This window comes from Pelophylax lessonae, assembly GCF_965119305.1.
Source record: "Pelophylax lessonae genome assembly, chromosome: 1".
Lineage (NCBI taxonomy): Eukaryota > Metazoa > Chordata > Amphibia > Anura > Ranidae > Pelophylax > Pelophylax lessonae.
This window is the reverse complement of record NC_138768.1, coordinates 74,604,017-74,617,859: the sequence shown is the minus strand read 5'-3', so window position 1 is coordinate 74,617,859 and position 13,843 is coordinate 74,604,017. Positions and strand designations below refer to the sequence as shown.

General features: G+C 42.7%; 1 protein-coding gene across 2 annotated transcripts in view; it reads left to right on the top strand.

Annotated features, from left to right (window-relative positions):
• The window catches only part of PRLR (prolactin receptor), a 122,689-nt gene that overhangs the window by 94,492 nt on the left and 14,354 nt on the right, over positions 1–13,843 (top strand). For both annotated transcript variants that reach the window (XM_082271024.1, XM_082271025.1), the window contains exon 5: positions 12,654–12,823. In XM_082271024.1, the coding sequence (XP_082127150.1) occupies positions 12,654–12,823 (170 nt within the window). The remainder of the gene's footprint in view (positions 1–12,653; positions 12,824–13,843) is intronic.

Sequence of the window (13,843 nt, the reverse complement as noted above, 5' to 3'; positions counted from 1 at the left end):
CCTAGCGAGTAGCTTGCTTTCTGGTTTCTGGCCCCCAAGTGCATTACTTTACATTTTTCAACATTAAATCTCATCTGCCATGTAGTTGCCCACTCCGTTATTTTGTTCAGGTCCGCTTGCAAGGTTTCCACATCCTGCATAGAAGATATTGGCATGCCTAATTTAGTATCATCCGCAAATACTGAGATTGTACTAGATATCCCCTCCTCTAGATCATTTATGAATAAATTAAACAGGATTGGTCCCAGGACAGAACCCTGGGGGACCCCACTTTCCACACCCGCCCAATCCGAGTACTCCCCATTAATCACCACCCTCTGTACTCTCCCCTGGAGCCAGTTCTCTATCCAGGTACTCACCTTATGGTCCATACCTATCTTCCTTAGTTTGTACAGTAAGCGTTTGTGGGGAACGGTGTCGAAGGCCTTTGCAAAGTCCAGATACACCACATCCACAGGCTTACCTTTATCTAGGTGGCAGCTCACTTCATCATAGAAGGTTAATAGATTGGTTTGGCACAAACGATTTTTCATGAATCCGTGCTGATTAATACTTATAATACCGTTTTCATTACTAAAGTCTTGTATGTGGTCCCTTAACATCCCCTCCAATATTTTGCAGACTACAGATGTTAGGCTGATCGGCCTATAGTTACCCGGAATATATCTCGGCCCCTTTTTAAATATTGGTACCACGTTGGCTTTTTTCCAATCAGCTGGCACCATACCCGTCTGTAAACTATCCATAAAGATCAAGAATAATGGTCTGGCAATCACCTGGCTGAGCTCTTTAAGAACCCTCGGGTGCAAGCCATCCGGTCCCGGGGATTTATTTATGTTAAGCTTCTCTAGTTTAGCTCTAAGTCTATCTTCTGTTAGCCATGGCGGCACTTCCTGAGGTGTATTATTTAGTTTGGCCTTACAAGCTGGGTTCGTGTAGACCCCCGATTCCTTTGTGAAGACTGAAGAAAAGAAATTATTTAACACTTCCGCCTTTTCTCTGTCCTCAGTGGCCATTTTTCCTTTATCATCTTTTATGGGGCCAATGTGTTCTGGCCTCGCTTTCTTACTGTTTATATACTTAAAGAACTTCTTGGGGTTCTTTTTACTCTCCTCCGCTATATGTCTCTCGTGTTCTATTTTAGCCGCCCTGATTTCATCTTTACATTTCTTATTACACTCTTTATAATGCTTAAATGCTGCCACTGACCCCTCAGTCTTGTATTTTTTGAAGGCCTTTTCTTTAGCTCTAATATACATTTTTATGTTGGAGTTTAGCCACCCAGGGTTTAGTTTTGTTCTTTTAAATTTATTTCCCAGTGGAATGCACTGGCCCACCCCCTTGTTAAGTATGCTCTTGAAGCACTCCCATTTTTCCTCCGTGTTCTTTGTTCCCAGGGTTCTATCCCATTTTATATTTTCTAGCAGTGAGCGCAGTTTAGGGAAATTGGCTCTTTTGAAATTCAGCGTCTTAATATTACCTTTGTGTTTCCTATTACTGTGATTAATACTGAAACCAATTGACCTATGGTCACTGCTCCCTAAGTTTTCCCGTATTTCTATATCCGTGAGCAGGTCTGCATTGTTGGTAATCAGTAGGTCAAGTACCGCATTGTTTCTTGTCGGTGCATTCACCATCTGACCCATGAAATTGTCCTGCAAAATATTTAGGAACTGCCTAGCCTTGGCTGAGTGCGCGGTTCCTTCTGCCCAGTCTATATCCGGATAATTAAAGTCCCCCATTATAATGACATTTCCCATCCTTGCTGCCAATCCTATCTGTAACATGAGGTCCGCCTCCCCCTCCTCACTCTGGTTGGGGGGCCTATAGCATACGCCCAATATTACCTTCCCCACCGTGCCTTCCCTTTGAAGCTCTACCCATAGGGATTCTGCCTCGTCCATAGCTCCATTAATATCATCCCTCATATTTACCTGTATACTGTTCTTAATATACAGACATACCCCTCCCCCTTTTTTACCCTCTCTATCCCTGCGATAAAGGGAATACCCCTGAATGGTCGCCATCCAATCATGAGAGCTGTCGAACCAAGTCTCAGTTATCCCCACAAAATCTAAGTCCTCCTCAAACATCAGCAGCTCCAGCTCTCCCATCTTGTTGGCCAGGCTTCTGGCATTGGTATACAAGCCTCGTAATTTAGATTGGTTACATTTATCCTCATTTGATGTTTTTAGGCTGCTCTCTTGATTTTTCCCCGTACCCACCCTGGGTTTAGGAGCTCCGAACACCCTACCGCTAATGCCTCCATTTCTGCCCTCTGAATCTTGCTTTCCACTGGCTAATTCTACATCTGTACCCTCCCCCCCATTCCCTAGTTTAAAAGCCCCTCTAACTTTTCGGCCATCCTCGCACCCAGTACGGCTGCACCCACCCCATTTAGGTGCAATCCGTCCCTACCAAAGAGCCGGTGACCGACTGAGAAGTCGGCCCAGTTCTCCAGGAACCCGAAACCCTCCTTACTACACCAGCTCCTCAGCCACTCGTTAACTTCCCTAATCTCCCGCTGCCTCTCTGGTGTGGCTCGAGGTACAGGTAGTATTTCGGAAAATACTACCTTGGAGGTCCTAGTCCTCAACTTAGCGCCTAAGTCCCTGAAATCGTTTAGGACTCTCCGTCTTCCTCTGCCTATGTCATTGGTACCCACGTGTACCATGACAGCTGGGTCTTCCCCAGCCCCACCCAGTAATCTGTCCACCCGATCCTCTTCTGCTGGTCAACGCGTTGTGCTATAATGCATTGCTTCCTTTAAGACCATTGATGGAGGGTGTCACATTCTGTTAAATACAACAAGAATTTTTTACACACAACTATATATTTCTATTTGTACATATTTACATACACAATTGTACATTTTAATAATAAGTAATTTGAATTACATATGCAACAGGCGGTTAAACAGATTTCACACATTCCCCCAAAGACTTACAGCGGCAATGGCGGAGGATGTCAAAGGGTCACAAAAACCTCTGGGGGGGGGGGCGGACATAGGGACAAGGGACTCTAAAGGGGTCTAAAGATGCACTACATCAGAGAAGGTATAAAGATATGTTATCCAGAATTTAAATACTGTCCACTAAAGCTGGCCATAGATGGATTGAAATTCTGGCGGTTCAGCAAGGACCAGACAAATTTTCTATCTCTCTTTGGCCACTGCCGCTCTACAAAAGTTGATCTAAAGATCAACTGCTGTCAAAAATGTAGGTGGGGTGCAGTATGGTGCAGCAGCAATTATTCACACAGTCAGGTGCAATATAAAACATGTATTGAAGTAATGCAGCAACAGTTCACAACAAACCGGGTAAGACATCTACCTAGCTGGGCTTACTCAGTTTCCAATAACATGAAGAAGTAGGTTCCAGCCAAACCAACAGTGTCTGTAGAGACAGAATGCAGCCTGGCCATCTCGTGCCCAATCAGGAAAGTATCCAGATAAATATGACCCTATGCTTTCCATCCTCATCAGGAACCTTTCCTTACCGCTAGTACTGTCCCCAACAGACGGGGTATCTTTCCCTAATCTACCCACTTGCAAAAGCACAGGGGCCATGGTCTTAAATGGACTCTGCCACACTTAAGATGGCTGCAAGAGTCACATGGACAGCCAGCATCCAATCAGATTACTGCCCCAGTGACTTAGGAAACCATAGAGGAACCCTATTCCCCATGACTTCCTCTCACATTGCATTGTCGCTGTGGTTGAGCACCACCTGCAGTGGAGCGAGCAGAATGCACCTGCCTACAAACAAGAATGATGGAAACATTTCAATTGATCAGTACCTACAGCCAACCAGCTGCAGCATTGATCAGTGTATTCTGACAACGGAGGAGTCCCCACTGTCAGAATACAAGAACACAGCGGATTCCTCTGTCCACCTGCATCTGTTTGTTTTTTCTTTCAATCAGAAAAAACATTCCATCTTTGGGCAGCCTAATGGACCATACACACTATATACAATTGTCTTTAGATTTTTTCTTTTAGATTTACCAAAACCATATAATATGAGGTCAAATCTAAACACTTTCAATTTGTATGCAATCAGGCAGGCCCTTGCACTACATAGTTGAAGGTAAATCTAATGGAAATCTGCCAACAAAAGTTGTATAGTGTGTATCCAGCTTTAGTCTGTGATGGTTCTTTATCAAGGTCATGGTATAGCCAGTAGTCATTAGTCAATTTCAACTGAACATTTTCTGTACTGTTAAAGACATTTCATAGCAAAACTGAACAATATGTTTTACTTTCTGCTATAAAACCTATCCGTTTAAAAAAAACATCTAATTTCTTCATAATTTTAGGTCAAAATGTATTCTGCTACGTGTCTTTGGTAAAAAAAAAATCCCTGTAGAAAATATAGTCAAGACATTGACGAGGTTAGAAATAATGATTTTTTTTTTTTAAATAATACTTTTGTCCTTCAAACTTTGCTTTCATCAAATAATTATCCATTTGCAGCAATTACAGCCTTGCAGACCTTTGGCATTCTAGCTGTCATTTTATTTAGTTAATCTGAAGAAATTTCACCCCACGCTTCCTGAAGCACCTCCCACAAGTTGAATTGGCTTACAGCGGTTGTAAACCCTAGGAAAAAAAAAAAAACCTGCAAGACAAAGGCATAATGGGCTAGTATGCATCGCATACTAGCCCATTATGTGTAACTTACCTTTGAACCAAGCCCCCACACGGACCCCCGGACATCGCTGCGGGCGCTGCCATGATCCCTCGCCGTCTCTTCCGGGTTCGGCGGCTCCGGTGCGGTGATTGGCCGGAAGAGACGGCTCCGGCGCGATGATTGGCCGGAGCCGTGATAATGTCACTCCTGCGCAGCCCCAGACCAATCACATTACCTCCACCATTCTTGACAGGTGGCGTCAGGCACTCCTCCAGCATCTGTTCACTTGTTCTGCATCTCACAAATGTTCTTATGTGTGATCCAAATACCTCAAACTTAGATTTCACTTAACACTTTTTTTCCAACCTTCTTCTGTCCAATGTCTGTGTACTTTTGCCCATCCTAATCTTTTCCTTTTATTGGCCAGTCTCAGATATGGCTTTTTCTTTGCCACTCTTCCTAGAAGGCCAGCATCCCGGAGTCGCCTCTTCACTGTGGATGTTTAGACTGGCGTTTTGCGAGTACCATTTAATGAAGCTGCCAGTTGAGGATTTGTGAGGCGTCTATTTCTCAAACTAGAGACTCTAATGTACTTGTCCTCTTGCTTAGTTGTGCACCGGGGCCTCCCACTTCTTTCTATTCTGGTTAGAGTCCGCTTTGTGCTGTTCTCAGAAGGGAGTAGTACACACTGTTGTAGGTAATCTTCAGTGTCTTGGCAATTTCTCGCATGAAATAGCCTTAATTTCTCAGAACAAGAATAGACTGTCGAGTTTCAGAAGAAAGTTCTCTTTTTCTGGCCATTTTGAGAGTTTAACCACTTGCCTACAGTGCACTTTCACCCCCTTCCTGCCCAGACCGATTTTCAGCTTTCAGCGCTCTCACACTTTGACTGAGAATTACTCAGTCATGCAACACTGTACCCATACAAAAATTGTGTCCTTTTTTTCACACAAATAGAGCTTTCTTTTGATGGTATTTGATCAATACTGGGTTTTTTATTTTTTGTGCTATAAATAAAAAAAGACTGAAAATATCGTGAAAAAAACGCATTTTTCTTTGTTTCTGTCATAAAATTTTGCAAATTAGTCATTTTTCTTCACAAATTTTGGCCAAAATTTATACTGCTACTTATCTTTGGTAAAAAAAAACCAAATAAGTGTATATTATTTGGTCTTTGTGAAAGTTATAGAGTCCACAAGTTATGGTGCTATTCATTGAAAATTGATCACACTTGATCACACCTGATGTACTGAAGGCCTATCTCATTTCTTGAGACACTAAAAGGTCAAGAAAGTACAAATACCCCCCAAATGATCCCTTTTTGGAAAGTAGACATTCCAAGGTATTTAATAAGGGGCATGATGAGTTTTTTGAAGTTGTAATTTTTTCCCACAATGCTTTGCAAAATGAAGATTTATTTTTTTTTATTTTTTATTTTTTACAAATTGCCGTATTAACAGGTTATTTCTCTCACACAGCACATGTATACTTGCAACTACACCCCAAAACACATTCTACTACTCCTCCTGAGTATGGCGATACCACATGTGTGAGACTTTTTCACAGCCTGGCCACATACAGAGGCCTAACATCCGAGTAGCAGCGTCCGGCATTCTAGGAGCACAAATTACACATATCATTTCCTAACAACCTATCGCACTTTTGAAGGCCCTGGAGCACCAGGACAATGGAAACCCCCATAAAATGACCCCATTTTGGAAAGCAAACAGCCCAACGTATAATTTTTGAGGCATAATGAGTCTTTTGAATATGTCATTTTTTTCCACAAGTTTTTGGAAAATGTGGAAAGAAAATGAAAACACATTTTTTTTACACAAAGCTGTCCATTTATGCAATATTTCTAACACATCGCATGTACATAGCAAAACTTGCACCCCAAAATACATTCTGCTATTCCTCCTGAGTATGGCGATACCACATGTGTAACACTTTTTTACAGCCTGGCCACATACATAGGCCTAACATCCAAGTAGCGCTTTACACAAAGTTGTCCATTTATCCACTTTAAGACTGGGCCTATTTTTGACACTTGGTGTTTACAAGCTAAAATCATTTTTTTTGCTAGAAAACTACTTTGAACCCCCAAACATTATATATTTTTTTTTAGCAGAGACCCTAGAGAATAAAATGGAGATCGTTGCAATATTTTTTATCACACCATATTTGCGCAGCAGTCTTCCAAATGCGATTTTTTTGAAAAAAATTCACTTTTTTTAACTAAAAAATAAGAAAACAGTAAATTTAGCCCAATTTTTTTCCATAATGTGAAAGATAATGTTACGCTGAGTAATTAGATACCCAACATGTCATGCTTCAAAATTGCGCATGCTCACAGAATGGCGCCAAACATTGGTACTTAAAAATCCCCATAGGCAACATTTTAAAAATTTCTGCAGGTTACTAGCTTAGAGTTACAGAGGAGGTCTAGGGCTCAAATTATTGCACTCGCTCTAACGATCGCGGCGATACCTCACATGTATGGTTTGAACACCGTTTACATATGTGGGCGGGACTTGCGTATGCATTTGCTTCTGCGCGCGAGCTAACGGGGACAGGGCGCTTTAATTTTTTTTTTTTTTTTTTTTCCTATTTATTTTATTTATTATTTTTTTATTTTTACACAGTTTAAAAAAAAAAATGTTTTGATCATTTTTATTCCTATTACAAGGAATGTAAACATCCCTTGTAATAGAAATAGGCATGACAGGTCCTCTTTATTGTGAGATCTGGGGTCAAAAAGACCTCACACCTCACAACTACACTAATAAAGGAAAAAAAAAAAAAAAAATTGTTGAAAGAGGAAAAAAAAAAAAGCAAAAAAAAAAAGCGGCCCTTTAATCCGGTTGCTAGGCAACGTCTTTTGACGTAGCTCCGGTCCTCCAAGACCATAGAGTTGAGTGAGGGCCATCTTGCCCTCACTCGACTTCCTGTCTCTGAGGATCCGGGACCGGATAGTTTTCCCCGCTGCCGGCGGGTCCGGTAAGCTGGGAAAACGTCTGGGACGCGGCAGGAGGGGGGGGGGCACCTCTTCCCCTGCACCATAAGGGTAATTCCGCGGCGAATCCGCCACTGGGACCACCCTTATCTGAAAGCCGACCGCCCGCCGTTTCAAAAAATACCGGGGTTATGGGGGCTATCTGCTGCCATAACCCCAGTATTTAGCTTTTAATGGCCGACGCATATAGTCGTTAGGCGGTCAGTAAGTGATTGCATGTATATGGCAAACAGGTGACGATGACTGACGGGGTGACAGGTGACGATGACTGATGGGGTGACAGGTGACGATGACTGATGGGGTGACAGGTGACGATGAGGTGACAGGTGATGATGATTGATGAGGTGACAGGTGACGATGATTGATGGGGTGACAGGTGACGATGATTGATGGGGTGACAGATGACAGTCACTGACGGGGTGACATATGACGATGATTGATGGGGTGACAAGTGACGATGACTGATGGGGTGACAGGTGACGATGACTGATGGGGTGACAGGTGACGGTGATTGATGGGGTGACAGGTGACGGGCTATGGTCACTGATGGGTGACAGGTGACGGCGATGGTGCACGGCGGTACTGATGGCAGTCTCTGGTGACCGGTGAACTTTAGGCTATGTTCACATGTGAGCGTAGCGATCGTGGGCAGAATCACTGCGATTCTGCCCGTGATCCAGAAATCATTGCAAATTGCGGGGCGCCTGTGTGTTGCCCGTGATTTGCAATAGCACCCCAAATGCTGTGCGATGTTGCTGCGATTTCCGCCTGCCGAATCGCGGTAACATCGCGCAAACAACGCATGACGCTCCAAATAAAAACTCTTGTACCTTTTTTGGGCGTCATGCGATGTTTGCGCAATGTTACCGCGATTCGGCAGGCGGAAATGGCGGCAACATCGCACAGCGTTTGGGGTGCTATTGCAAATCAGGGGCAACGCACAGGCGTCCCGCGATTTGCAATGATTTCCGGATCGCGGGCAGAATCGCAGTGATTCTGCCCGCGATCGCTGCGCTCACATGTGAACGTTATGGGTGTCAATTTCTGGGCACTGATGAGGTGACTGTTGGGTGACAGGTGACATTGGGGGGGGCTGAGGACTGTGTGGGGACATTTATTAGTGTGATTTTACTTTTTGCAGGTACACAGAGCAGTAACTCACTATTTCTAGCTCTTCTCCCCTCATACTGGAAACTGTATGAGGAGAGAAGAGCTAGTAACAGTGAGTTACTGCTCTTTGTTTACATTTTGTGATCGGCTGTGAATGGATTCACAGCCGATCACATAGTAAACAGTCACTGTCAAGTGACTGTTTACTACCGCCGGTGACAGCTGTGTTCCTACGGAACACAGTGCCACCGACATGACCGCGCTGCGCGCTCCCGATCGCGCATGAGCGGTCATCTGATGGGCGCCTTCATTGTGATCGGCTGTGTCATTGGAACACAGCCGATCACGTGGGAAACAGCCACGCCCATTGGCTGTTTCCCCCCTGCCGGTGACGGGGGGTGTCCCGGGGACACCCCGACACCGGCAGTGCAGGGCGGCGCGCACGCGATCGCGCGCCTGCCCTGCTTAAAGTGCCGCCGTCATATGACGGCGGCCCAGGATAATGGTCGCTCCGCTCCGCCGTCATATGACGGCGGGCGGGCGGCAAGCGGTTAATCAAACCCACAAATGCTGATGCTCCAGATACTCAACTAGCTCAAAGGCAGGCCAGTTTATAGCTTCTCTAATCAGCACAACAGTTTTTAGCTGTGCTAACATAATTGCACAAGGGTTTTTTAATCATCAATTATCCTTTTAACACGATTAACTAACACAATGTACCATTAAAACACAGGAGTGATGGTTGCTGGAAATAGACATCTACACCTATGTAGATATTCCATTAAAATTCAGCCGATTCTAGCTACAATAGTCATTTACCACATTAACAATGTCTAGACTGTATTTCTTATTAATTTAATGTTATCTTCATTTAAAAAAACAGCGATTTTCTTTAAAAAAAAAATGAAATTTCTAAGTGACCCCAAACTTTTGAATGGTACTGTATATGTCCTGGAATTTTTATTTTTTTATACTAGTAATTGTAGTGATCAGCGATTTATAGTGGGAGCGTGAGATCTGACACTAACTTACACTTTGTGGGAAGTGACTAACTGACACTGACCATACCAGTGACACTAATACTATACACTGTCATTAAACTAATGACACTGGCTGGGAAGGGGTTAACATCTTGGGGTAATGAAGGGATTATTTGTGTGCCTAACTAGTGTTAATGTGTGTAATATGTGCTGCTTTTCACTACAGATTGATTTGTTTCTTTTCCCTGCAGGGAGAAGAAACAAAGTGATATTTCCCTTCTGTTCAGAGCCTGTGTTGTTTGTCAACGCAGGGCTCTGGGCTGTGATTCGACACAGTCGATCAGCAGGTCCCAGCCATGAATCATTGGCCGGGATCTGCTGACAAATTCCTTCTATGTCTAATCACAGTAGAGTAGGTGGGCGAGGGCATGTTTGCGCCCCCCAACCCAGAAATGGCTCTCGACGTACAGGTATGTTATTGTGCCTGTATGGGTTGCCCCACCGCAGTAAATGTACTGTGGCAGGTCAAAAAGCGGTTAAAGTATTACTAAAGGCAAAACGTTAGTTTTGGTCAGAGTGGAGACGGATTAGAACACCTATCAGGTTTTTATTGCTGTCTGTGCCCCTGTTATGGAGATTCACCCTCTCTATTTGTCCTGTTTTCCATTATCATTGAAGGGGAAAGTAAAAGAAAATCCCACATTTTAGGTTGTCCCCAGAAAAGTATTAGAGGGAAAATCTTCCAATGGGACATTCATTCTGGTGACATGGGGGTCCCCAAGGGATTCTTTCATTTGTAGGGATTTCCTCTCACTTCCTGATTTGGCTATAGGGACAGGAATTGAATGTAAATCTCTCCAATGGGATACAGATGGCAAAACAATTGACAGGGGTTATAACCTTCCCTTGCTCTATCCAAAACTATAAAAAAAATGTTGGCTATATTATTCCTTTAAGTGCAGACAATACAAATTAACTGTTTTTTTTTTTTTTTTTTTACTCTATCTGCATTCCTGTGTATTTAAGGAGTCCCGTAATCCCAGGAACACACTAAGAAGAGTTCTCTAACTTGGACCTCTGCCTTACTCTTCTCCATTGTCTATAGCTAAGGAGTCCCATAATCCCAGGAGCACCCCAAGTAGAGTTCTCCTATTTGGACCTCTGCCTTACTCTTCTCCATTGTCTATAACTACAGAGTCCTGTAATCCCAGGAGCACATTTTAGTGTGTGTATTATGTTACATTTGTTCCCCATAAGTTTCCTCTGTGCATAATTCAATTTAATCTTGTTTCTGTCAAGGGTAGAGGGGGCTGCTTCCAATCTGTAGAGGTTTTGGGAACTCTTGGAGCAAGGGAACCTGATGACAGGAGCATAATGAAAGTGTAGGGCAAAGCAGGAGCTGTCTGAGCAGAGGGCAGGCATACAACATAGCAAGTAAAGGCTCATGAGAGGCAGACAGGAGAATATAACTGATGGAAAGAGAATGGCAGCTGATGGGAAATGGCTTTCACAGGAATGAAAGTATTAGGAGATCCTGGTCTCCTCCAGAGCTATAAAATGTATGACTTGTTGGGCAGGACAGCCCCTTTTGAACAACCCTGAGAACAAAAATAGACAGACTGAAACATAAAGAACGCCAGTACAAATTCAAGTAGGTTTAGAAGCTCCATCCAATATGGGTCTGTTATGATACACAAGACACAATGTCCTAATTCAAACACAGGAACAAGCAGTAGATAAATAGGGAGATTCAGAAGATGCACCAACACTGGATGATGAAGAAGTTGCTCCTAAATAGACAAACCCAAAGAATGAATGAAGTTTGAGGGCAAACATATTGACTGACAGAACAGCTCTAATCAAAAAAACACCCCAGATTCAAGACTTTATAAAAGAACACACACTAGGTTAAGGATAGTTACAGGGGAAACTTGAGTTTCATGAATCCTGGAATTAGACCCACTGACCTGCCTGCACTTTGTCAATAAAAGTAACCTAGATGGCCAAAAACTACTCTCATTGCACAGCGGAATGGCAGTTGGATTGTGCCTGGCTCAGAACAGAATCACCAGACCATAGTAAAAAAACTAAATAAAAAACACTAAATCAGTGAAGCACAAAGAGGTGCCTTTTCTGGCTAAAAAAGTAACAATGGTTGTCCAATGTTTAAAATGACAGTCAAGTTAACATTAGAAGAACCTTGCCCTTACCACAATAGAAATATATGTGCTGCTGTTGCTGACCTACTTTTGAAAATAAACTTTTGCCTAGAAAAAAAAACAATGTTCTGTGACACCAGTTTATGGGTATATCCTTAAAAGTTTCTCTTTAACTAAGTTCCATAAATAAAGTAAAAAATATCCAAGCTTGCAAGTTTAGAGGTTTTTGACTTTCTCTGTTTTTGGAACACATGTAAAATGTCAGCCTGATCTGTGGTGTGCATGGCCATTACACTCTTTTCCCAAAAATTAAATACAGGTAAAAAATCGATTTAGTTCTTTCAGTTATTTCCAAGTCTAGCACCATGTCCAGAGCTCTCAGGAAAATGCTGCACTAGAGCTGCTGTCTCCAACATTCTGGATTCACTCAGCAACAGAAGTCGAAGGGTGCTCCAATGGGAAGGAGGGGGGAAATTAATAGGGGGATCCCAAGCCTGAAATTGGGAATTCTCAGCAGAAAAGGATGGCAATATCACAAAATCTCAGTCCACTAGTCAGGTGACTAGGAAAGCCAGTGCTGTATGTAACCAGCTTACAAACTTCCATATGCACAAGAGACTTGAACCTTGAAAATGTACCTGCAGAAGAGGACATCTCTCTCTGCATTCACATGCAGTTTTTTGTGTTTCTTGTTCTTTAATTATGCTTGTGCTTTAGTGGTTTTCCTTTAATAAATAATGACCTTTATTTCCTGCAGTGAAAACTTACCCACCTAGAAATTTGACCCTCCTCTATGAACCTGAAAAGTCTAGCCTACCCTATCTGCTGGTGACATGGGTCCCACCTGAGAAGGCCGATGTGAAAATGGGCTGGATCACACTTCAGTATGAGGTCCGACTAAAGGAGGAGAAGAAGCATGTGTGGGAGGTGAGAATGCCATGTTTTATATCAGAAAAATGATACCCAGCCAAAAACATTTCAAATTCAAAGAACATAGAGTGGGTTTTCTTGTATTTTCTTTAGACTTACTTTAAAATAAATCTGAAATATTACACATAAATCTGTATAGTTACTCTTTTGCAGCCAGAAGGTGGTTATTGCAAATCTGATCTAAAGTCTAAAGTTTCAGATGACTTAACGCTATGCTGTTAATAGAAGGACCTAAGGTTCCACACACAGTTGAACTAGATCTTAAGCCAGTAATTGACGGTTCATATCTCGGCCGGTTCAGCAGGCTGATTGTACCCAAGTTGAGAAATCAATTAATATGTGTACAACCAGCATGTTGGTTTTTTCCAAGCAATTATTCCATGTAAGCTCCCTCCACCCCCCGTTCCACCGGGAGAACACAATAGCTCCACGGGAGGGACACCCATGGTTGAAGGAAAGAAAATCGATCCATCTATGGTTGGCTTTGGTCTTCAGAGGCAGTCAACAAATGCAGACACTGATGCATGGACACATCCTATATTAAAATGACTAATATCAAGTAGACACCTACTGTACCTACAGCTGAAAATATGTCATGGTAGATGTACAAACAAAATTTGTTTAAAATAATATCTTACATAGCGACACCATGAATAGAGTAAAGTATGTTATAAAATCATCTTAAAAAACAATCTTTTAAGAAGACCCCATTGAGTCAATAAAAAAAGCAAAAATTTATAAAAACACCCATACAGATGCCCGTAAGAATGTAAGAGACCTAAACACATGTGTAATGCCACTGGATGATTCTTCAAAAGCTAATGTATAGTATGATAGTAGATTAGAGAGCCACTTTCGTATGTTCCAACACGTTTCGCTGCAAAAGCCACTTCCCCAGGACAAGACGGTAATGGCAACAAATTTAGGGCAAGAAACTGTATGTCTCCTGGGTGGACATTGGGGCAGAGGACACCACAATAAGGACAACCACAGCTGGCAACAGGGAAACCCACATTC